We start from the raw sequence: 24,882 nt of genomic DNA on the forward strand, positions 1-24,882 counted from the left end.
TTAGTGCTTGGTATCCTGTCTCTCACAAAATATTCGCTGCGAAACTGTTAACTATTGCTCTCGCTCGCATCTCTCACTCTTTCGCTCTCTCTCTCTCTTTGAATTTCCATTTGCACAGCGTGCTTTGAGTCCTGATTCCTGTTCCGTAAATTTATGCTCGTAATATCCCACAATTTGTACATAAAATCAACGAATACTCAAAGCTGAGCGTTCGTATGCCCAGCGATAGAGGGTGTGACCGGGTTAAAAGAAAAAAATTTCATACTTAGTTCGATGCTCAGAATGTGTGGTTCATGCGTTACGGTAGCCGTTTGAAATCGACCGTCGGATACAAAGCAAAGTGATTGTTGGAAAATTCACTACATTTCATTAACTCACGAAAGAAAAATAAATAATTATGAATTAAATATGCATAAATGGAGAATATGTGATTGAAAAAAATTGAAAAATAAAATCGTTTGTGTTTGGAGGAAAAGTAAGTGTTTGGCAAAAAAGGCAGCAATGGCTGTGAATTTATGCTTTTCCAGCTACACTACAAGCTTATACGAATATAGTTCATAGTTTTCTGCTTGCTGTAGTCGCGCTGAGTGCATTTTGTGGGGCGAAAATTATGTATCCATAAAAGTTTTGCGAATGCAAAGCACAAAATTACCATTAAATATAATTGAAGATGAAATAAAATGTAAAATAAAATGTAGTGAGTGTGTATAATTTCAAAAATATATAATGAAAAGTGTAACCAAATATGCAAATAAAATTAAAATCGTGCTGAAAATTGTGCAAAATAAAAATAACGGTTAAGATACCAGTTACATATATTGGCTGAGTGTGTAAAAACATATATTTTTCTGTTTAAAAATTATTTTCATGCCAAAATTTATTTAGTACACGCAGAAAAAGCTTGCCGCAGCAGCAAAATCAAGTTTAAAGTTCACACTTAAGTGTTTGCAATGTTGCCAGAAAAGCACTTTAATTGCATTTTTTAATTAAATCGCAACAACTACAAGTCCACTCCCTGTCTGCCTGTGTCTGTAGAAGATTTTCTAATATTTGTGCATTGCAGCCACACACAAAATGACTTACAAATGTATGTATGCGCGGAAATACACACACACACACATCTATATCTAACGCTGCCTCTAATGTGTGTGCTTGTTTGTGTGCGCGCAACGGTAAAGTCTATAGACAGTGCTAACCCTAAAGCAGCATCCATGCGAGCAACACACACGCACACTCCGAAAGCGCTTGCAATTACTCAACCAGCAAAGTTTTGTCCTTACACCCGCACTACCCCACACAATCACCACTTGCCACATTTATCCCGCAAACACAATGGCAACGCGCCTGCCGCAGTCTCAGCCGTGCCTCAGTCGTAGCCGTCATCTTGTAGGCAAGCAGGCGAGCAGTCAACCTCACTCTCCCTCTACACACACACATACATACAAAAGTATATCTGCATTTGCCAAACAACGGACTGACTTCGACGCCCGCCACCGTTAGTTGCATTTTACGAGACTCATACGTGTACTTGTCAGCCGCAAGCACGTCCTTATTGATATTTGTAAGCATTCACACACACACACATACATAAAAATATACAAGCGTATATGGCTGTGTGTGTGTCACGATTCGTTCGAGTCAAGGCGACCCTCGCGCAGGACACAATAGGAAGACACATTGAAATAGGAACAGGAATATCACTAGCAATACGCGCTGCGCATTCGAATACTTTAACGCCACCGCTGCTGTCGTCGTTGTTGTTATTGTTATTGTTGTTGTGTCGAACTTCAAACAAACAAAAAAGTGGATTTTTTAATCAATACATTTTATAAGAGCACTGAGCACTTGCCTGGCTGGCTCTAGCCCGCTGATATGGCAACTGTATGACAGGATAACCAGCCATTGTCGTCGCGCCGTCGTGCTCGTTCGCGTAGTCGTCCTCAAAATTGTTGAGTGAGAGCATAGCACACAGGATACGAGATAACTTTTTGGCACTCACTAACCGGGAGGCGTAGCCTTTAACATGCCGTCTAACCTCAATGTGAGAGCGTGGTCAATTAGAGTCAAATAAAAGTTAGTTTATCACAGAGCAAAAGTTATCTGCATTTCCTGCTCTCACAAAACGCTAACACAGGCACTCAGTTAAGGCGCTCGGGCCTGGTGCGGCGAATTCGCTGGTTATTGCGCAAGAATGCACTGCCAGTACGGGATAATACCGTTGGCGTAAATGTAAACAAACAAATGGGCGCGATAAAAATATACTTTGTGCATTTGTATGTATGTGTGTGTAAGTGATTTTAATTCATGTGCGCTCTCGGCGACTTGATTTAGGCGCTCTTTTTGCTCAGCATTTCATTGAAGTTTTGCTCGCTTCGAGTATTTGTCAATTCCGGGATGAAAATTGTATGTGCCCACATATACAAACAAGGTAGCTGGTGATTTGATTCGGCTTTAAGTACTATAATGAAATTATCCTTTTACACACGCACACACAGACACTCAATATATGTATACGGTTATAAGTATTTGGAGGAGGATTTATCCGCAACGAGACTAAACACACACAATCCCACAGACAGGCGTTAGACAAAGTTTATGTACTTAGATATGCTTTGATCTACATATATGTATATGGTAGGTAATTTTAGGGAGTGTAAAACTGGATTAATTTAAAATCAGAAATTGAAGTTCCTTTTCATGAAGAAGGCAAACATTTTGATTCTTCTACCAGCAGAAATATTTCAAAATAATATAATAAATATCATCGGGGAGTTCTATACATACATACTCGTATATGTGTATACGCTTCAATTAATGCTCTATTGTCAGCTGGTATTAAAATTGAAGAAAATTTATTACAATTGTCACTCTGAACAAAGTCCGGTAAAATAATGTCTTCCTAAGATCTTTTTTTATTTGTTCCGCGTATTCCATTTGACATTTTGTTTTCGACAATCGGAAAAAACATCCTTCCTCCAAGTCTTTGAGTATTTTATCTCAAAGATCTGTGCAAAATTTCATGAAGATCGGTTGAGTAGTTCTCGAGAATTCTTGCCAACCGATATCAAAAACACAGTTTCGAGAAAAACGCGTTTAAAGACGGCGCACTTAGCCTACCTAGCATCGAGCGCACAAGTTCTCAAGGCTGTATCTCTTAAACTATTATTCGGATCAAATTGAAAATTTAGGTAAATATTCCAGAGGTGTTGCAGAATTTCATAAGACAATAAAAAATGTCGATGTTTTGAAACCCATAAATCCAGTTAACGCCATAATGCACATTTTTATGCGAATTCTTATAAAGCTGATTGAAAGTGTGTGTATGAACCGATTTTAAACCGGGTCTTAATAATTATGACAAGTTCAAAAGCCTCTTATTCTTAAAGTTGAAGTTCAACCACATTTTTCCAACAGACGGCAAAGTAAACTGTATCTACGTTCTATAATTTCAATCGGGCTATGCTATGTATATGGGTATTATGTTATGTTAGATGGCTGAACAAAGATTGCACGTGGACTGCTATACAAGTATATAGTCCTTGGTGAAACCTTAGAAAAGAAGAACTCCTGCGATTAACAAAACGCTTAGTAGCCAAAAATTTGCACAGGCGTTTAATTTTTACTTCCGCCAGTTCGGTGGTATGTCTGAAAGTATGCGCTGCCAAGCGTTTAAGTCCTAACCTCCCAAATGCTGGACAGTCAAGAAGGAAATGCTCAGTTGTTTCCACCTCATCTTCTTCCATACAGCTTCTGCTGCTGTCTGGTAAGATTTCCAACCTAGACGCTCTGGTATGGACGCCAATAGGGCAACTAGGAAATGGCTATATCAAAGAGATCACTAGATATCTTGCGATCGATCTTGGGTCAAAAGGATTTTGCGACAGCGCATGTACCGATGGAGGCCCAGCTTCCCCCAAGCCCAGCTATCTAGTTGTAAGATATGATAGTAGTAAGATCAGATTTTTTACTAAAAAAAAATTCTTTGGGAGTTTTGTAATTGCTCGACTCAGTATTGTTTTAAACACCATAAGTTTATATAATTATTAAACAATATTCAATATTTCTATGGGCTTCCTAATCCATTATGCATATCTAGTACAGTCATAAGTCCATTATATTATACCTCCTTGATAATATACCCATACATAATTACATCGTACACCCTGTCCTGAAGCTCAGTTGATCACAAACTGAAATATATAGTTTGTACCCTAATGTAATACAAAAAAATATGGAACCTACAAGTTTTAAACCGATTCAGAAAATTTTGAAAATCTTCTTCAATCTAAAATACGATTGAATATTTAGGAGGGCCGACAGTTGTTAAGAACAACAACATTTTCGATAATGGTTGGAACAGAAATCGAAACCAGGTAAAACTTTTAATTAATGACAAAAATTTATCATTTATATCGAGTCGAGTTAAGTAAGATTCTAAGGCGCTTTACCAGCTTTCTGATCTAGGAGGATCAATCAAATCGATGGGTGTGAGATCTTCAAGATTTCAGGTATTCCTTATAACACATTCCAATCAACACACACTTCTAAATTTCCGTTTTTAAGGTTAAAATAAATCATTCGATTGTTGAAGCAACATTAGCTTCATTAGAGAATTATAGAATTATACATGGTATAATATGTTCAGACCGACACTTAATCACACGATTTCGGCTGTTGAATGGATTATCCCACTCATCTTAAAAATTTATCAAAATTTCGCCATACAAAAATGACAGTTCCAAATCACTTCATTGAAATGTTTTGAAACTGATCCACGCTAAATCTCTCTGTTCGACTCTGATTTTGCGCAATCTACTTGTTAGCACTGGAAATCTGTTACTATATCACAGCTTATTTAGACACTACAAAGGGAAAAAAATGTAAACAAACAAATTTTTTTTAAAGCAATGAATCTAATTTCATCAGAAAATCGACTTAACAAATGAAAAAATGCATCCATTATTTCTATTATATGGAAAATATTAAAAAAGCCGCCTTTTTATTTCAAAATACTATATGACAATCTTTTCTTTTGATAAATATTAAGCGATGTGAATTCTTGAATGACAATAACAGCTGTTTTTTGATCTTTCTAACGGCAGTGAGAACACTGTTGGGATTTCATAACCCTCTCGCTTAAATATAATCTAATCTTTTAAATTTTCGGTCTGAACATGGTATTAGAATAGAGGCTATGTTTTTATTGATTATCTTGTGGTACTCTAATGTTAAAGATTATAGAAAGGTACTGGTTATCTAATCGTTTCATAGTCGATAATTCATTTTAGTATTTGCAGGGGTAGAAATATGATAGTAAGTACTTATATATCTCTTTACTTATTAATTGCATTGGCAATTCTTATCTAATCATCCGAAATTATTCAATGAATACGTCACTTTTTAATAGCTGTAAATATATATCACGTAACTATAAATATGTTTACTAAGTTCCATCTATTTAGAGTGAGAGAATTGAAAATATTTTATAATACTCACTAGAGTTAGAGTGGCACCCTTTCCCCGATTTTATCAGATTGTGAAGGAATGGAATCGGGATCTATGAACATCCTGTGAACTTAACAAGCCCTGGTTTACAACTCAAAAAATTGTATGTGGCTGCAAGATCCGCAGAAAGGAATGCAAGAGATTCTCTGCACAACTTTTTATACGGTTTTACAAGATTTTTTCAGCTTTATCTCATCGCAATAGTGGGTCTTCTGACTGGGCACTATCCAAAGGCTAACTCGTAGTGAAATTAGATGGAAGACAACATTGAATCGTCTGGGTATTTTCTTGTCAACTGTCCAGCTTTTTTCCACACTAAGTAGACAAAGCTTCTGCGAACTTGCTGAAGTGGCTTGGACTGATATTTGCAGTCTTAAAAGTTTTGTGGTAGGCTCAAAATGTTTCGTCGATCTATAAGGACCTGGTAATCTGTTTCACATGGATCAGCGTTTACAGCTATTCAAGTGAGATCCTGCGTTATCTTTGATCATAGGATCAGCCCTAGCCTAACCCAGCTATATACTAAAAAAACATGTATGCTTTATTAAAGCTTAATCTGCTAGACTCTCAAACGTTTTATAAACAGATACTTTGTGGTATTAGAAAGAAAAAAGTAGGATTGTAATGGAAGTTTGCACATTCAAAATAATCACGACAGAAAACGTAAAATTTACTCTTTCATTTTGTGCTTTATATCACTTGCTAACTCTTCTAATCTCTTGTTAAGCGCAGCCAACTTCATCTTTAGTCTTTAATAAATCCAGCATCTAATTACACAAATAATGGCTGGAAGTTATTGTTTACGGATGGCTCCAAGTCCACCGATTCCACTTCGTTAGCAGTTGTCACTGCCACAGGAGAAATTATTTGCAATTGGATAAATTAATTCATTTACCAGCTGAAGGATCTGTTCCTTCATGCAGTTACATTTAAATAGATTCCTCATCTGTACAGAATGCACCGCAAATCGTGTATGTCTGCAATAACGTCTCCTTCCAATCGCAATCCCAAATCGAAATCAGAGACGCGGTCATTGGTACCCTCAGAAAATCCAAGTATGTGGATTGATAACAGGCAACCAATTTAATGCTGGATCCAAATACTACGTCTTATCCAGAGCAAGACATTCTTAACCTTATTAAGCAAAAAGGCATCAAAAACTGCGATGAAAACATTTAAACATCACTCGGTCATAAACTTAGTCAGAAATCGTATAATCTACTCGTCAGCAGTTCCAACTAGCACAATGAATACATATACTCTATTAAGGACTGGACACACTTACTATCGGGTAAAAGCCCATCCATTTGCCCCCTTTGCGAGGACACCGCTACTATCAAACACTTACTCACACTCTGTCCGATGCTTCACCCAACAGCCCACAACTCTGGCAACATTGATCTCATAAAACTACTAAGTGAACCTTCAGAAAAAAACGTGATGATTGTATATAGATTTTTAAAAACTAACGATTTGTTAAAATATATTTAAGCAAATTACATCTTTACTAACCCTTAGCAATTAGAATTTTTCACCTAGTTATAATTACAAGACAGCTGAAGGCCTCGTAGCCAGTGCTGCGTTTATGTATTTATATAATAAAACTCTTTTTGTTATATGAATTATTATAAATAAAAATAAATAAATAAAAAATCCAGCAATGCCAATAAGAAAATATGAGACTAAGGTCCGCATATTTAACGGACCAATCTAACTTAAAGGATAAATTAATTCATCCAGCTATCTGTTCATAGCAACATTTAAATAGATAGGCGAGGAATGCACCGCGACCTTAGGTCTGTTGAGCCCTCTCCTAAATCGCAAAGACTCACCTAGCTCCAGCATATTGATAAAAACTAATATAATGCTGGATCCAAACGCTGTTTTCAGAGTTGGTAAGAAAATTTCTAAGAAACAGCTGGACTGATGACTTGAAACAACTCTCTTAGTCAGTTGCCTAATGATTTAAGAAATATAATTTTAAAAACGATGCTTTTAGAAAACCGCCACTTGGCCAAAAAACACATACAATTTTTACTAGTACCTGATCATTACTGTATTTACTTTTGGATTTGAGATTTTCGGAGGTCCTCATGGAGATCGGTTACAGCATTAAGGGATTCCAAAATTTTTAAAATCATGTACCTCTTAAGGGGTTACATGGTTTTACGGGTTTGAAAAAATCGATTTTTTTATTGTCTTATACACCTCTAGAATATTTTCTTAAATTTTCAAGTTGATCAAGTTGTAATAGTTTTGAAGATACAGCCTTGAGAACTAGGCCCCTCGAATCTTTAAACGCGTTTTTCTCGAAACTGTGTTTTTGAAGTTAGTTGGCAAGAGTTCTTAATTAAGGTTTTAACTAAAACACGTACTTTAAATGATTCCTTAAGAAGTTATCTTAGCGCATCTTTTTTGCGAGGGGTCAACGGAAATGGCGTCGCAATAGAAGTTTAATTTTTTTTCAAAAATTTCTGAATTTCTTTTGTTAATAGTGTGCGTTTGTAATAACAAAAGATTCTAATAAAATATTTCGTTTTTCATGAGAAAAATTTGTTGAAAAAGGATGTATTTTACCCGAGGAAAGCCATGTAACCCCTTAATAAAGTACACTGAGTTCTATAAATTTTATTTGAAAAAATTTTGCGAAATTTATTTATTTTTTACTTACAAGTGAACATAACCCCTTTAACCGCCATTTATGCTGACTGGGATACTGTTACACAAGTGAAGTGTTTGACCCCGCAATGTAGGCAAATAAACTCGGCAGCCTTTCAACCGAAGGGCATATTTATTTAACTTTCAGATTCAGGCTTAGAGCTGCTGCTGCCTCACTTGGGTTGCTCTTTGCTTTTGAGCTATGCGCCTGAATAACTGTATGTGTGCATAAAAAGTAGAAAAGTAGGTGTGTGTGTGTGTAGGTGGGTGGTTAAATCTATTCACATTTCCATACCAATTTAGCCATTAAAGAATGCATGCAATAAATCTCAGTTAGATACAGCAAAGTGGGCTATTTAAATAGCAAAGTAAGCAGTAAAGTGCGAGAAATATGAATTGGAAGACGTCCAAGTAGTATGTAGTAAGCAGTTAAGATGATGGAGTGTAATATTGCACTGACACACACATATATATCTATATACATACATTTTTGCTCCAACAATAGCGTTACAGCACCTTCATTCATGCGATTCGCTTTAATGAAATGCATTAAGTGCTAATGAGTGTATATACTGAGTATATAAAATATGTATGTAATCACGTTTCTATCAGCGAAGAATCAAAGTTAATGAGTGCCGTAGTGAGTGTCATTTAAATGCATCACAAGCGATAGTAAGGGAGCAAGACGTGCACCGTAACCAACGATGCGGCGGATACCTGTCGACGAATTGGAAGAATAGAATGTCAAAGGACAGCTGCGAGAGCGTAAATGAAGGAGTACAGATTTCGAAATGCTGCTTTTACAGCGGCATATCTAGGATTATTTTTTGGGACCATAATTTTGAAGAAAAATATTTAGGATCATGGGTCTCCTCGGGTACAAAACAGTCTTTTTCCAACATTTTGTTCCATACAAAAAAGAAATGCTAAAATTTTTGGAAAAAAATATTTTAAACTCGGCCATTGCCACGCCATTTCCGGTGATTCCTCGGAAAAAAGAAGCGTCCGCGTTGGCAGGATAATTCCTTACAGGATCATCTAAAGTGAAAAAATACGTCGTTTAGTTAAAACCTTAACTAAGAACTTGGTGGAAGAAAAAAAAAACTTAAAATTGAATTTTTAGACAGACATTTTTACAAAAACAATGCAATTGCCAGTGAAAGTTTCGGGACTTTTTTTTCAAATGTTTGTAATCGAAAAAAACAAAAATCCTTCAACCAAGTCTTTAAGAATTATATCTCAAAGACCTGTGTAAAATTTCATGAAAATCGGTTGAGTAGTTCTCGAGAAATGTTACCAACCGACTTTAAAACCACAGTTTCGAGAAAAATGCGTTTAAAGACGGCGCACTTAGCCTAGGTAGCCTCGAGCGCCCAAGTTCTCAAGACTGTATCTCCGAAACTACAGGGTTTGTCCGGAAAGTAATAGGACTGAGTCGATTTAAAAAAATGTACTGAACCAATTGTTACAAAACTTTCAAAATATGCTCCTCCTGCGTCGATGAAGGCATCTCGCAAGACATTCTCTGGAATAGCCTTGAGAGCCGAGGTGCATGCTGCTTGGATCCCTTCTGTCGTCTTAAAATGCTTGTCTTTTATCAGCCTTTTCAGGCAAGGAAACAAAAAAAGTCCGGGGCCACATCTGTAGGGCGGCTGCGGAAGCATTGGAATGTCGGCCTTGGTTAGGAAACTGTTCACAAGAAAGGAGGTGTGAGCCGGGGCATTGTCGTGCGCAACTTCCAATCGGCTGCGATGTCCTTTCGTTTGAGTCTCTTGAGGACTTCCACGTCAAACTTGGCGTTGACGGTTTACCCAGGACGAACAAATTCATGGCTGACGATGCTTTTGATGTCAAAAAAGACAATGAACATCGTTTTCACTTTGGATTTGCTCATTCTTCCCTTTTTTTATCGAAGTCGCAGTTCTCCCAGCACGGTCTTCATCAGCGACCTCTTTCCGGCTCTCCAAAAAGACCTGGTGCCATCGAAACCACACCACACACCACATTTCTTGCTAAAGCAATATCTGGGTAAGCCTGCTTGATCACATCAAACGTCTCTGTCGCAGATTTACAGGATTTTACACAGAATTTAATCTCGTACGCTGCATTTTCGGCTTGCACCACTCAGAGAAACACGGCGCGCGAAAATGATGAATGACCGCTTGAGCTAACCTAACTTAAACTATCCTAAGCTATCCCTTTACTCATCTTAATTTCAGAAGAAGTTTCTCTTGAAGTATTATGATTTAGAATAACCTAGATGCGGGTTCGTACCCTTGGTCAACAGGATGTTGGTCATAATACTATACTAATCAACGGTTAAACAGTTAGTTACTTCATATCGAGGCTGAATTATAGTTCTGATCTTAATTAGATATGGACCGATGTCACATTTTCAGCTACAATTATAAGAAAAATCTTGCAAGAAAAGTATAACGTAAGTTCGCCTTAAATTTTAAACAACAAATTTCAAAACATCTCCGGAATAAGTAATTGCACCCTTTCAGCTCTTTGCGCAGTACTGTTATATACGCATCTTACATCTAATACTGATATAAGAAGGAATCGTGAACAGAGCGACATGTTGAGGACATGACTGAATGGCAGTCAAGCGACGCCGACACTTCAAGTAGCACTCGAGATCATGATCTCAGGGTGTCTTGTGGTTGTTGCCGTACATCTTTTACTAGAATTTTGTCTTTGCATTTGCTTTTCTTGTTGTTTTTACTTTGTTGCACTCTTGACACACTTCCGGTACTTTGTCAAACACAAGTACATGTGTGCGTGTATGTGTTTACGGGTATGGGGGGTTTCAATTTGAATATGTGTAGGTGTGCTCCAATTCACCAAAACAAAAGAAGTTCTCTTTTTAAATTTCATATTTTTTTCCTACCTTTTCTGCTTTCTTCCCTCCAACAATGTAACCAGTGTAAAGTGTTTCGGTGTGTGGCTTCATTTCCTTTTGCGAAAAAGGTTCAGCCATTAAATAACACAACGACAACAACAACAACAGCACACCCATCTACCACACAATCGCAGCATTAGCATCAGCATCGGCATACAGCACAGGAACCTCCTCTGCGCTTTGGCTTGATAACATCGGCGGCGCTAACATTGTCACCTCGGTTTATTTGCTTGCGGAACGCCGCGTCTCCGCACTTCACCACCGAACGTCACGTACGCGTGTACCCTCTCACCTATGCGCCTCTCGGACCTGATAGTCACCGTGTGTTAAAGTGTGTTGTTGGTTTTGTGTTTGTGCATGAGTATGTACTTAAGCTCGTAAACGGATTTAAGAAACTCACAAAAGGGGAAAGTGGCTAGCGAGTGAGAAGAAACCGTAACGTAACGAGAAGACGTTGCGCAAGAGACATTAAATTAATTGGGGCTTTTGTGTGAAAATGGGTGATTATCATCATGAATATACGGACCAATATAGGGTGCCGGTCATCGCGAAGCTTTTGCATGCATTGCCGCACTACAACATCACTTTCCACAAAATCAACAGCACATTTCGCCCGAATGACGAAATCTATTTGGAGGTGAGTACGAATAACTGTATTTATCTTTCTGATTATTTATGTGATATAATTATATGATAAGCAGAATAGGGTAGGCTTTTTGTATCATAAACTCTAAAGTTCCATATTCTATGGAGAGGATAACAGTCATTAGGCAAGGTATTTGAACGATGGTCTTTTTTATATTATACGGCTACTGGCAAAATTCGGTATAACTCAGTACCTCAGTAGTTTTTATGGACATTTTCAGTAATTTTATGAACCATTTCCATATACTGAATCCATTGCGGATCCCTATCTCGATATTATCGTAGAATCTATATATCCTATCATCTGCCCTCCCAAAATAAATCCTTATTAAAAGACCATTGGAGATAATTTTCTTCCTCTGCTATCATCAACATTCATCGACGTAAAAGTAGTGATGAAGGTTCTAGTCCAAAACCACTGCAATATAGTAAAGATAACCCACACACAACGACCATATATACCATTAAAAAGCCAAAAAGCCTTCTATCGTGGGTTGGTCTGAGCCAAGAATACAAAACTTCGCCAGTTGTCCTTTGCGACAATATCCCATGAGCAGGCAGGTTCCTATGCACTTGGTCCTCTCATTGAATGTAAGGAAGTAGTTCACTGGAGCGTACAATATAGCTGAAGCAGCACATTCGTTGGATTTTAATGAATCTCACTTCATATATCCGTGTCGCATAAACTTGCTCACGCAGACAGCTTTAAAGACCTTGCGGAGAGCTGTTCCCTCGAATGCTCCAAGTGTTTTATCATCTCGGTTCGTTATCGTTCTTGTTTCTGTGCCGTAAAATAGCCCAGGAATGATACGTAACTTATAGAGTGTGTTTTTTTTTCGTCGAGAGTGGAATCTGCTTATCAATTGCCAACCAATTTCAAAGTTACACTTGTTGTTAAGAGCTCTTCTGTGCTTATCTCCACATTGTCAAATTTAGAGCTGTCAACAGTGACTAGTTCACAAGGCTTGAAAAATCTATGTTTGTAGCCTCTGGGTAATCTCAGGGTGGCGTTTTCCTTTCAACTAACGATTGACAAAAATGGTATTTGGCCGACAGGAAACTGAAAATTTTGGCGAGTGCGTAGCAAAAGGGGTGATTTAATTGGAACGTTATATCCGTTGGTGGACTAAAACTCTTTTCGACAATTTTTTTTTGGATCACCAAGCTCGGTAGGGTTGGATGACGTCATGGGAAGAAGGAAGGATGCAATAACATAGGTCGCAGTACATACCTTGGAATTAACTCAACTATCAATTGAGTTCATTCTGGTATTCTAGATGGATAAATATCGTAGACCGCTATCATTACTATACTGGCACTATCGTTAATTTGTATTACAAAAGATAAACTATCATAGTCGAGTGAACAGCGCGCCAGTCGTTTCTTCTTTTCGCAATGTGGCGCCTATTGGAGATTCCAAGCGAAGCCAGCTCCTTCCTAACTGGTCTTCCCAACGGCGTGGCGGTCTTCCTCTTCTTCTGCTTCCCCCCGTGGGTACTGCTTCGAATACTTTCCGTGCTGGAGTGTTTTCATCCATTCAGACGACATGACCTAGCCAGCGGAGGATGAAGTCACGAAGTTAACGCAAGTGAGGAAAGTTCTCTGAGGGCCATTAAGTGGCCAGAAACGATTCTTTTGCATATGGTTCAAGCAGCTCACGACTTCCGATCTTAGGCGAAGTATCTTCTGGGTAGCCAAAGAGCATCCGTTTGAAAGAGAGCTAAATTGAGAAGGCGAACCTTCCCTCCCCAGGGTTGTGCGCAGGGTTTGGGACCCGCCACTTAAAAACCCCTACCAATGAAAAGGAAACAACAGCCTCGGACCATACTACAAGTAAATACTGCTCTTAATCATACCACTCAATAAACCGAAAAAAGTTAAAGGTACAAGAACACACGTCCATTTTAGTGAAGGTTTTGAATCAAAATTTAGTAGAGTTGATGCTTTTGACGTACTATGTGACAACTCTCTCCCAAAAATGATGGAAAAGGATCGATTAATATTTTTTCCTCAACTTTCATAATAATAAGGTTTTCTATCCTCACGATCGTCCAGTATATGTACCCCATTAAATAAATTAATAAAGATATTACTCTTTTCGTCATTAAATTAGGGACCATAAATAGGTGACTAAATAGGTAAATTTAGCATAATATTAGCCTAAAAATCTAATCACAATGTTACCTAAAAAGTTTATGATTTATTTTATGTATAGTTTAAAAAACTAATATTATATTTCTACACAATAAATACACCTTATTTCCCTAATTTACAGAGTTTGGGTATATTGGGTTCCGTGCCGGCCGCGCTGCTCATCATATCCCTACTTGGACTGCTGCTCTACTTAATGACACGATGTTGTGACAGAAAACCACGACCAGCACATTCCATTACAAGTTTGAAAGTTGCCCTCTCCATTGTAACGGTAATGTGCTGTGCGGCGATAGGACTCGGTAAGTGTTTTCGAAATTTGAATTTCTGCTCTCTCAACTTAATTAAAACAAAGGTGGTGTCACTTGTGGGTTGTATGACAGAAAAGCCAGCAAATAATAAAAAGCTGAAAAGTTTGTCTCTTCCACAAAAGCTCGAGTTTTTTTGTCATAATTTCATTAAATTTCCATAAAAATTGCAAAGTTGCTAATAAAACTAATTAATGTGCACTTTGTACAAGTAAACTTGTTACACATTCTTTTTTTAGTTTTAGTTTTATTACATAAAGTAGAGTGAGTGTTAAAATTACAATTATGTTTGGTTTGGGTGTGTCCACTTTGGTAAGGGATTACTTTGATGATTGGCAGTGGCACTCCTTTCAACGGCACTACCTTACAATAACAACTCAAACAAAATATATATAGAGAGTATGTAAATTTATTGGAGTATTAGTATAATGTAACTAATCGCTTAATAGTTGAAGTATTGACTGCCTACCTTAGGTAACCAAAGGCAAGTATACTCCAAAGCCAACCCTTACAATTCAGCCAAACATGCGAAAAGGCTTTCTTTGATACTGAATCACCTTTGAAACATGAAATAAAAGTACAGTTATTTATTTAGCAATAATATATGAGGCGTAGTTTGGCCTTATCGATGATTAATATGGCAGTGAAGCGTGTTACACGCCATTCGATAGTCAATCATCAAGGAATACAGGATTTTGTATGCAGAATTATATTGCTGTTGGGAGACCTTAAGGGTGTTGGCCGAATGCTTACTGATTTTTAGGGAAACTCATAGAACGAAGTCAGCAAATGTGTGAGATGATTTATGAGGCTATACCATACACGAGGATTGGGTTGAATGTATTCGTATCCATTTATAGGTTAAATTTGGGGAGAATTCTCGAAAATCATTTTTAAACTATATAAGTAAGTAGGAACTGAAATTAAGTGAATACTACTTGGGCTCATTAATTTTAGTTTCTTCCATGTGTGAGTAGTCTAATTTGATTAGAGATTTTAAATCTTACAAAACCTCAAAACAACTTTAGTCATTAAAAGGGAGGAGAATCTCAAGCCGGCCTTCCGTTTGTGTTTTCTGTAGCAGTTTAAAATGTTTTCTTTTCGAATTCGAATATAAAGTCGCATTCGTTTCGAATACCTTGGCCCTTCATCGAAACGGACAAAAGTTTGGGATATCAACGAAATTCTTTATTTCTGTGAAAGTATATTCAATGCCATTATGTCTGAAACTCGATTTCTTTTGCATGACCCCCACGGGCACGCTTGCAGAAAGTCCAGACGCTGAACCCTATTTTTGAGGGGTTTTAATCATAAATCGGCCGATACTGCTGCAATTTCACGTTCAATATTCGCACGAAATTCATCAATCGTCGCTGGCTTGTTGGTATAGACCATACACTTGACGTAGCCCCATTCAAAATATTCAATTGTGATTGAACGATAGCGATTCCCATTCACAGTAACATGCGGTCTTGATCATTACGGAAAAAAGACGACCCAATGTTGACTCATGGTGTGGATTGCTGTCTGACTAATAAAGCATATTTTGGTTATTGACGAAGCCATTCAGCCAGAAATGAGCCTTATCCTTAAAGATGATTTTTTGATGAAAATCCGAATCATTTTCAAGTTGTTGCTCAGCTTATGAACATAGTATGTATGACAATTCTGGTGGTCAAGCGGCCTTAGTTCTTGCGTCAATTTGATCTTGAAAGGATGTGGGCCAAGATCTTTTTGCAGAACTCGTCACAAACACGTCACAGAGATGCCTAACGCCTAATAACGACGTGGTAGAGAAGCGCAGCGGCAGCAATATTCTCAACGCTATGGGCACTTCTTTGCCTAACTGGCGCGGGAATGTTTTGTACTGTGCCTGTGAATTAAAATTTTTCCACTAGACGCTCAATTTTTGATCTGACAGGACGATTATGACGACCATAAATTTGACGTAACACTCTTAACGTTGACGCCACTGCCTTCATTTCGGTAGTAAATTTTAATAATTTAGACTCGTTGTTCGATCGTATATTTTTCCATGATAAAATGACAAACCTTACTGAAGAGAAAAGTCAAAAGTAGCGAAAAAATACGGCGTCATTTGCTGTCCCTATCGGTCTACTTTTGTAGGGTCCCTATTGAAAAACCTGTTAGAATCTAGAATTTAGAGCAATAGAAAATATGGTCACTAGTCTATACTCTTATTCAACGAAAGAAAAGATAGAAAAAAGAACTTGGTTTGGAAAATCATTAAGATCAGAAGGGTTCGGACACCTCATTAATGACTTTCTGTACGAAGCTGCGAAAATAATGAGGGTTCCAATAACGTACAAGTATTTCTCTTACGAAAAATCTGTCACCAAATATCAATAGACTAAAGTCTAGTGATAACCTAAAACTAACGGTTAGGATCAATAGAAAGAGAATTTCGGATAAATATTCGTACTTGTCTAGATGTTTTGTCAAATAAAAAGCTTTCCATGCAAGAATTTGATTTGGATCATTCAGTTTGTATGTCAGCTATATGCTTTAGTGATCCGACATCGTCTTTCGATTCCGGCAAATGAGTAGCTGCTGGGAAGAAAACAAATTTCAGATCTATATCTCAAAAGCTGAGAGACTAGTTCGCGTGGATACAACAGGAAAGAAAGACAAATCGACGGACTATGGTGTAAACTTTAAATCGACTTTTTTCTGGTGTTTTTTTATACTAGTCATATGTAATTTTTAGTTTTAAGTAAATATATATACACATATATACATACATATATGTATATAATTTTATCGTATATAATATAACCAGTATTCAGAGTATTTCGTATGAAACATAAAGATGTTTTCAATATCCCCATTAACAATTACTTCCATTTAACTTCCTCAGGCTTATATGGCAACGATGATCTCCACAATGGACTGCTAGAAGTGCTGACTGCCGGGCGCAAGGTTGATAATTTGGTTACCACCATACGAAATCAGACTCACATACTAGAGAATACTTTAAAGAATCGCATTCGGCCTCAACTGGTTGAGTTGGCCGACATTTTTGACCAACCCGTCGCCAACCAGACCGCGCTCTCCATACTCTTCGTATCACTGAACATTGTGCAAGGCAATGTGACGCTGGCCACTAATGCGGCTGGCGACATACGTCGACCATTGTTGGGTATTTCTATGACACAGTTTTTGTCGGTATGTTTGGACTTATAAAACACATTTCTTGTTTACTTCCACAAACCACTAGAATCAATTTGATGTCTTAATATATTTTACAGCGTGGCGATCAGTGGGAACTCATACGCTGGCCGGGTACTGTTGCTACTTTAGCGCTGCTATTAGTACTTTGTGCCGTCTTATTGGTGGGCGTGGCGCGTCATTCACGTTGTGCACTCATCTTATTCAGCGTTTGTGGCCTACTTGCGGTTACCGGTTCTTGGCTAATGTCTGGTCTCTACCTGTCATCATCCGTTGCAGTAGGTGATCTCTGTATTAATCCGGCTGATTTCCTAGTCTCCACTTCGCCACGTGATCTTCCGACTAATGTTCTGCTCCATTATACGCAATGTGAACCCGGTCACACTAATCCATTCACACAACGTTTGCGTGAGTCGCAAAATTCGCTCAACAATGCACGCAGCGCCATGGCTACGGTTATGAAGATATCATTGGTGCTCTTCAAGTCGTCCGGATTGCAACCGAAATTGGGCGCAGTCAATGCGGATTTAAATAGCAGTGAGCGCTTGCTTACCCAACTCACAGCTTTGGTGGATTGTAAGGCTGTGCATCACAACTTCTTGGCCGCTGCCAGAGGACTCTGCGAAGGTGGACTGCTCGGTCTGGTATTGATGTTGATTGCGAGCTTTATTGCTGCGATCCTCCTGACAATTATGGTTTGGGTTGACTCGCATACCTGGATCTATATACGTAAGCGTAATGACTATGCACAGGTCGATGAACCGTCGTATATTTCACATCCGGCACCACAGAATCATCAACAAATGATGAATGCGGCACGTACATTGCCGCGCAACCACAACGGGTGAGCATGTCCCTCATGTGAGATTTGTTTAAATTTGTTTGTTCGAACCTCTTTTGCAGGCACTTCAGTCCGCCGGTGATCAGTGGCTCACACACCTTGCAGCATCCGTCTAAGCGACAGCAGCACGAGATGATGGCGCATGCGCACATGCAGCAGAACATGAGGGCTATGGGCACGCATACGCTGGGTCGTTTGCCGTCGCACAATCATAGCCCTACCCACTTGACTGGTAAGTGTGTGAAGCCAAAACGTTTCTCATTCGGCCATCACTCGACCTCCATATCTATGAATTCTTCAAAGTAGTATATATTCCATTTCCAATTTTTTTCACTGATCAAAAAGTATCACGCTTTCACGTTATATTCCTCACTCACCTCCACACCCATCCGCCTCTCATTCCTCACTAACACAATCTACGCCCAAATTGCAGGTCCCAATAACGGTAAATATGCTACATTAAGCAAACAATGCAAAACTTTGGAAGCCAATGATTTTTACTGAAAATCACCAGTAGCCTGTAGCGATCCAGCACGAAGTCAACCGGCACTCCAGCAGCAACAACAAGCGGCACAGCAACAACTCGCCCAGCAGCAAGCTCAACAATTGGCCGGCCAACCGATCTATTGTCACCATCCGCATCCACATTCGCATGCCGCTGTCGCTGCCGCGGTACAACACCAACATGCGATCTATCATCAACAGCAACAACAGGCAGCTCAACAATATGGCACCTATGCCACAGCAGCTCATCCAGCACATCACATGACAGCTGCTCAACAAGGCCAAATCTATCAACAGATACCGGCACACATTGCCGCCCTGCAGCCGAATGGCAATCCGCATTCGATTTATCAGCCTCTGGTAGCTGTTAGCCAGGGCTCAATTTATGTCTCGAATATGGCAACGATGCGTCGTCAGAATTCGCAGGGTCAAGGTCACCCACAAATACCCGCACATCATGTACCGCCACATCAGCAACAGCAGCCACCACCACCAAATCAACCGCAACAACAGTCACACAATCAAATGAAGTCGCCACAGGATGGTTTGCATCATCGTGATATACCTGCCACATCGGGTATGGATACGGCAATCTATGATCGTGATAAACAGATCTACAAGTGTTCGACACTGCGTCAAGGTGGCAAATTCGATCCCAAGTATAAACCTTCGATCTTGAATTGCCCATTGCCAGAGATACCGAAGGACGCAGAGCCACCCAGGGTTGAGTCAATTTATCAACAGCAACAGAGCTACTCAAAGTAAGTGGTTTATGTATTTGAGAAAAATTGATATCTGTTCATTGTAGTGTATGTTGTATGCACAATGAATGTTTATACTCTTGAAACATGTTGCTACAGAGTATAATAGTTTTGTTCATCTAACGGTTGTGTGCATCACCTAAAAACTAATCGAGATAGATGTAGGGATATATATACATATACATATTTAAATGATCAGGATGACGAGACAAGTTAAAATCGTTTGTCCGTCTGTCCGTTCGTCCCTCCGTGCAAGCTGTAACTCGAGTAAATATTGAGATTATAAGTTATAAGTTAAATGTACATATATACATATCTCTTAAACCACTTAAGCTAAAACTACCAAATTCTCCTACCTCATAAACTTTAAGAATTCCTATCGACAGTGTGAAAACTAAATCGTATAATTATCCCATTCACTCCGCATACAAGGTGCGTTCCAAAGTAAACAGGACTTAAAAAAAAAATAGAACAAATAGTTTTTTTGGCAAAATCAATTTATTTTACTCAAAATAGTCTGCTTCTGCTTCAATACAGCTTTTTGCACGGTCTTAAAGCATGTCGGACGAGTGTTTTAGCTCGTTGGCCGGTATGGCCGCCAGTATGCCAGTGCAAGTCTTTTGAATGCCCTCTACGTCTGTATAACGCTTTCCTTTCATGCGGAAATGCACTTTTCCGAAAAAGAAGAAGTCACACGGTGCCATATCAGGTAAATACGGTGAGTGGTTAATGGTTAAAATGTAGCTTTTGGTGAAATAATCGTCCTGCGAATGTTGGATTCTAAGCAATTTTTGGTCGTCAGTCAATTTGTGTGGAACAAACCGTGCACACACCTTTCGTAAGCTCAAATGTTCGATCAAGGAGCGATAAATCGATATTTGGAGATGTTCAATTCCATTTCAATGAAGTTAAATGATGATTTCGGCTGATTTTTAATCACGGATTTTGATTGGCCCATATCATGTATGTATGTCCTCACGACCACTTTGAAAACGTTGAAACCACTCGTGCACTCTGCTATGGGATAGGCAATCATCGCCATAAACTAGTTTCATCAATTGAAACGTTTCGGTAAAAGTTTTACCAATTTCAAAACAAAATTTAATGTTGGCTCTTTGTTCAAAGCGTATTTTCGCATCGATAACACAAACATACTGACACTTAAAAGTTAAGTTAAAAAATAACCACTTCCTATTAATGAAATATCATGAAATTCTCACTAGACAATCGATAAAAATAGCAGATTTTAACGCACCAGTCGACATATAGATGGCGCCACCAGGGGGAGCTAGATTCAAAAGGTCCTGTTTACTTTGGAACGCGCCTTGTATAACGTTGCTGTTAAAAACTACTAAAAGCGCAATAAATCAATATCTAAATACGCCAGAGACATTATATTTTCCTCCCGAGATGGTATGACAGGGCTTTAATGGAATCAAGAAGAAATTAATATAACGGGAACCTTATGGTCAAAAATTGACTGAATTCAATAAAAGCTATTCAAGGTACCCTTAGGTACCAAATATTTGGACCCCAATACGATATATGGGATATACATAAGAAATTCAGAGAAAATTTTGTCCTGTGGTACAAATGGCTTGAATCGGTTCAATACTTCTCTTAGTCCCTATATACCTAATATAAAGATTTCCGGACATCAGGTTTACTTTATACCGCATATAGCGGATAATGTGATAGTTATCTTAATAAAATTGGGAGAGCCTGTTTTTATTGAAAGGGCGCATATTTTTGCTTAGAATGAATAATATCGGGTGAAAACTCGCTCTAGATGCCGTAAAACTTGCTAGCCTTATGTACCAGGGGTATTTTACTGGCTTTAATCCTTGCAAGTTGTAAGGATGTTTACTTGTTGAAAATTAATATTATACTCCTCTTCGGAAACTCTTGTGACAAGCTCTTTTGAAGAGCTTTTCCAATTTAGAAAGCTTTCAGTTCTATTTAAGTAAATTTTATAATACATGCAATAATTTAGATAAATTTTTTATTGCAATCTTTTGGGAGATATTTCATATTTTTAAAAGCTTCCCTTTTATACAGCTCAAATACACCACTTCAATATTGTCATCAGCGTGACAAGCTGAGCCGACTTGGTCATGTCCATCTGGATATATGCGAACTAGTACCTCAGTTTTAGAGATATCGATCTGGAATTTTACATCCGACATTTTTAGACCAATAAGCTACTAATTTGTTGGAATGGCCGATATCGGTTCACTTTAGCTTTTAGCTGCCATACACACTCAACGAAATGTCATGAATTATTGTACAAGGCAACGGCGTGATATCCGACGAAATCGTTCAGAATGAGACACTATATCATATAGCTACTAGGGCTGAAGCTATGGTGCAAATGAAGTTAAGATTTTTTCTTATTAAAAGCTTTTTACAATTTTCAATATGGATCTTCTAGCCAATGTCTATTATCAATCAAATTGTAAAAGTGATACATATCAATTTCAAATTTGGAACTGTAACATAGCCTATGTAAATATTATTTGAGCAGGACTTTTACAAAGTTTGGTAGCTCTTTGCTTCTGCTTTCGTAAACTTGTGAGAACGGACCACAATTTCGTTCCTGTCAGATTATCTTGGAACTGCACCTCTTTATGAAGCCTTAGAGCTTTTAAAGATGTTTAAATGTCATTATGAAGGCTTAAAGCTTTTAGAGATTCTTAAAACTTAGACTTCATAAGTTTAGCTCTATTTTTAAAATAGTTTGTCTAGTAGGATTTCTATAATCGATATGAAGTGTTATTGACAGATCTCTTAAACATTTTCAACATAAACAATATGGTCTTTTCCTCAATTACTCCTTGAACCGAAAAATGGACTTTGGTGCACATTTATTTAGAAAAAGTAGGAAAGTATTGGTCTTTAAGGTAGTTATACCATAAATGGAAGAGAAGGTTCTGATTATTTTCAACGGAGTCTTTTGTCTACCGGGGACCATTACGTTCGTAAATCATTAGCTCCTGCTTTATATGGGAGATCTACAAAAATTCTTTAAACAGATCAACTAACAATTAGCATTCGATTACCACAGCACTCATTCAGCTTATTTCAGAACCATCACAAATTTAAACAAACTTCTTAAAGAAAGACATGTGGCGAAAAAATGCTTTCTTTACTACTTTAAGTAATTCTTAAAATGTGACTAGTACGTAATTCATTCCCTCCGTTTCTGTCTGCCAATCCATAAAATATGACTAATGATTAAAATACACACCATTGTGTAATTTATTGTGTCACAGGACGCTGCAACGGCCACCCATGAAGTTGCCACCACAGATGAAAGCCATACCACCGCCACGAATTGGCACACCCACCTCGCCGCCGCCACCGAACGCCAGTGCGCACACTGACCACCCACAACATGCGGCCGCACAGCAACAGCAACAACAGCAGCTGCATCAACAGCAGCAGCAACAACAACAGCAAATGCAAAATGGTGCAGCGACAACAGTGGATAATCGACAGGCGAACGACGATTCGTCATTACCCCTGCCACCGCCACCACTCGAGGCCACAACGGATGTGGGTAATGTCGGTGTGAGTGGTGGTGTTGGTGGCGGTGGCGGTGGCATCGGTTCACCACCCAAGCCTGGTCATGGTTTGAATAATAACAACAATAACAACAACATCAACTCGAAAAGTAACAACAGCAATTGCCAACCAAACAACAGCAACAATGGCAGCAGCAATGGCAGTAGCAACAACAGCAGCAACGGTGGCAACAATGCCGGCAGCAACAATAGTAACGGCGGCGCCAATACATTGCCGCTACACAATGGCAGTTCGGCGAATAATATGGATGATGACGACGACTTGCCGCCACCACCGCCGCCCGCCATCACCGACGACTCCAACTATGCCGTGACGGAACTGTAAGAGGCAACGACCTAAAAACATATGAACAAAACAAAAAAAAAAAAACAAAGAAAATGAAAACACAAACAAAAAAAAACAAAAAACAATTTCTTTGAAATAGTTTAAGTGAGACTTTTGACTTCAAGACTAATTGGTCGTATGTGGGGGACGTCGGAAAGCAATAAGTATGCCACTCGTAGTTTCGCGCGCGGGTAGCGGTGCGGTGTGGCGCTTACACACGCACACACACACATGCACACTGCCGCTGTGTTGTGTCGTTGTTTCATAGTTCGTGTAGTTGTAGATTTTAAGATTCCAGTTAATGTTGTTGTTACGAATCTGGGTAATAGAAAGGATAATGCTTAGACCTAAATACATACATACATACAAACATACATTGAAATACATGCAAAAATAACAAAAGATGAGTAATACTTAATTCGAGTAGCTAAGCGCGCATACATACATATATACTATAGTAAGCATACATACATACATACATGTATGCATATACATATGTGTGTGTGTGTCGTATTACACAGTAAGCAAATAAGTAAATAAATAAAAAGAATATGTAACTGAATAGTTGAAAGGAATTAATGAGATTTAATGGTGCATTTAAATTTAAATTTATTACAAGTATACAAGGACGCGACGCAATGTAGACTATTGCCGAAGCGCAATTCGTGGAATTTAGCGAAAAAATTGAAACGAATATTTGATTGTGTTCAGCAATGCTACAGGCTAAATGCAAATGGCGAGAAATTGAGATAATATTCGTCAATAGGTGAGAATTGCTTAAATAAATTATGTGTAAGTAAACGGAAGCAACGGTGTAGAGATGAGCACTTTAGTGTGGGCTTAGCGGATCTGAAGGTGAAGCTAGATATTTTTTACATAAGCATATTATTGTTTATATGTATATATTTTTTATTTATTAAAACAGTTTGCTTTTTTATTTCTTAATACAGGATTGCAAATAATGCTTAAAAATGTAATTAATACTGAAATCAGTTTTTTTTATTTTATTTCAAAAATTGATATAAAAAAATTATTTTTGAACTTCAAATCCCAAATATCGGTTTAAAAAATTAAAAATAAGTTTTTAATCATAAAAATAATCACATACATATATCGAATTGAATACTAAAATATATTAAGGGGTTTTAATTAAAAATTAAAAAAATTATTGTTTTGTCTGATATTTTTTAAATAAGCATATTACTTTTTATGTATTTTTATTTATTAAAGCATTTTTTTAATTCTTTAATATAGGATTGCAAATATTGTTTAAATATTTACTTAATATCGCAATATTTTTTAATTTTACTTCGAAAATTTTAATTAAAATCAGTTTTCGAACTTTGAATCCCAAATATCGGATTGAAAAATTAATTTTTAATCCCAAATACCGGTTGAATAATAAAAAATACCAAGAATTAAAAATATTTCTTTGTTTGATATTTTTTAAATAAGCATATTATTTAAAAATATTTCTTTGTTTGATATTTTTTAAATAAGCATATT

The 24,882-nt window shown here is 37.9% G+C and overlaps 1 protein-coding gene across 1 annotated transcript; it reads left to right on the forward strand.

The window, feature by feature from the left end:
* Window positions 1-282: 282 nt before the first annotated feature.
* Window positions 283-23,938, forward strand: LOC126758850 (protein tweety-like). Its single transcript, XM_050473261.1, is given in 9 exon segments — window positions 283-475; window positions 11,092-11,705; window positions 13,989-14,166; window positions 17,051-17,358; window positions 17,442-18,205; window positions 18,265-18,434; window positions 18,636-18,647; window positions 18,690-19,467; window positions 22,740-23,938. Coding segments are annotated over 8 exon segments (2,988 nt in total). The 5' UTR covers window positions 283-475; window positions 11,092-11,564; the 3' UTR covers window positions 23,377-23,938.
* Window positions 23,939-24,882: the final 944 nt, after the last annotated feature.

Source organism: Bactrocera neohumeralis, chromosome 5 (genome assembly GCF_024586455.1).
Source record: "Bactrocera neohumeralis isolate Rockhampton chromosome 5, APGP_CSIRO_Bneo_wtdbg2-racon-allhic-juicebox.fasta_v2, whole genome shotgun sequence".
Lineage (NCBI taxonomy): Eukaryota > Metazoa > Arthropoda > Insecta > Diptera > Tephritidae > Bactrocera > Bactrocera neohumeralis.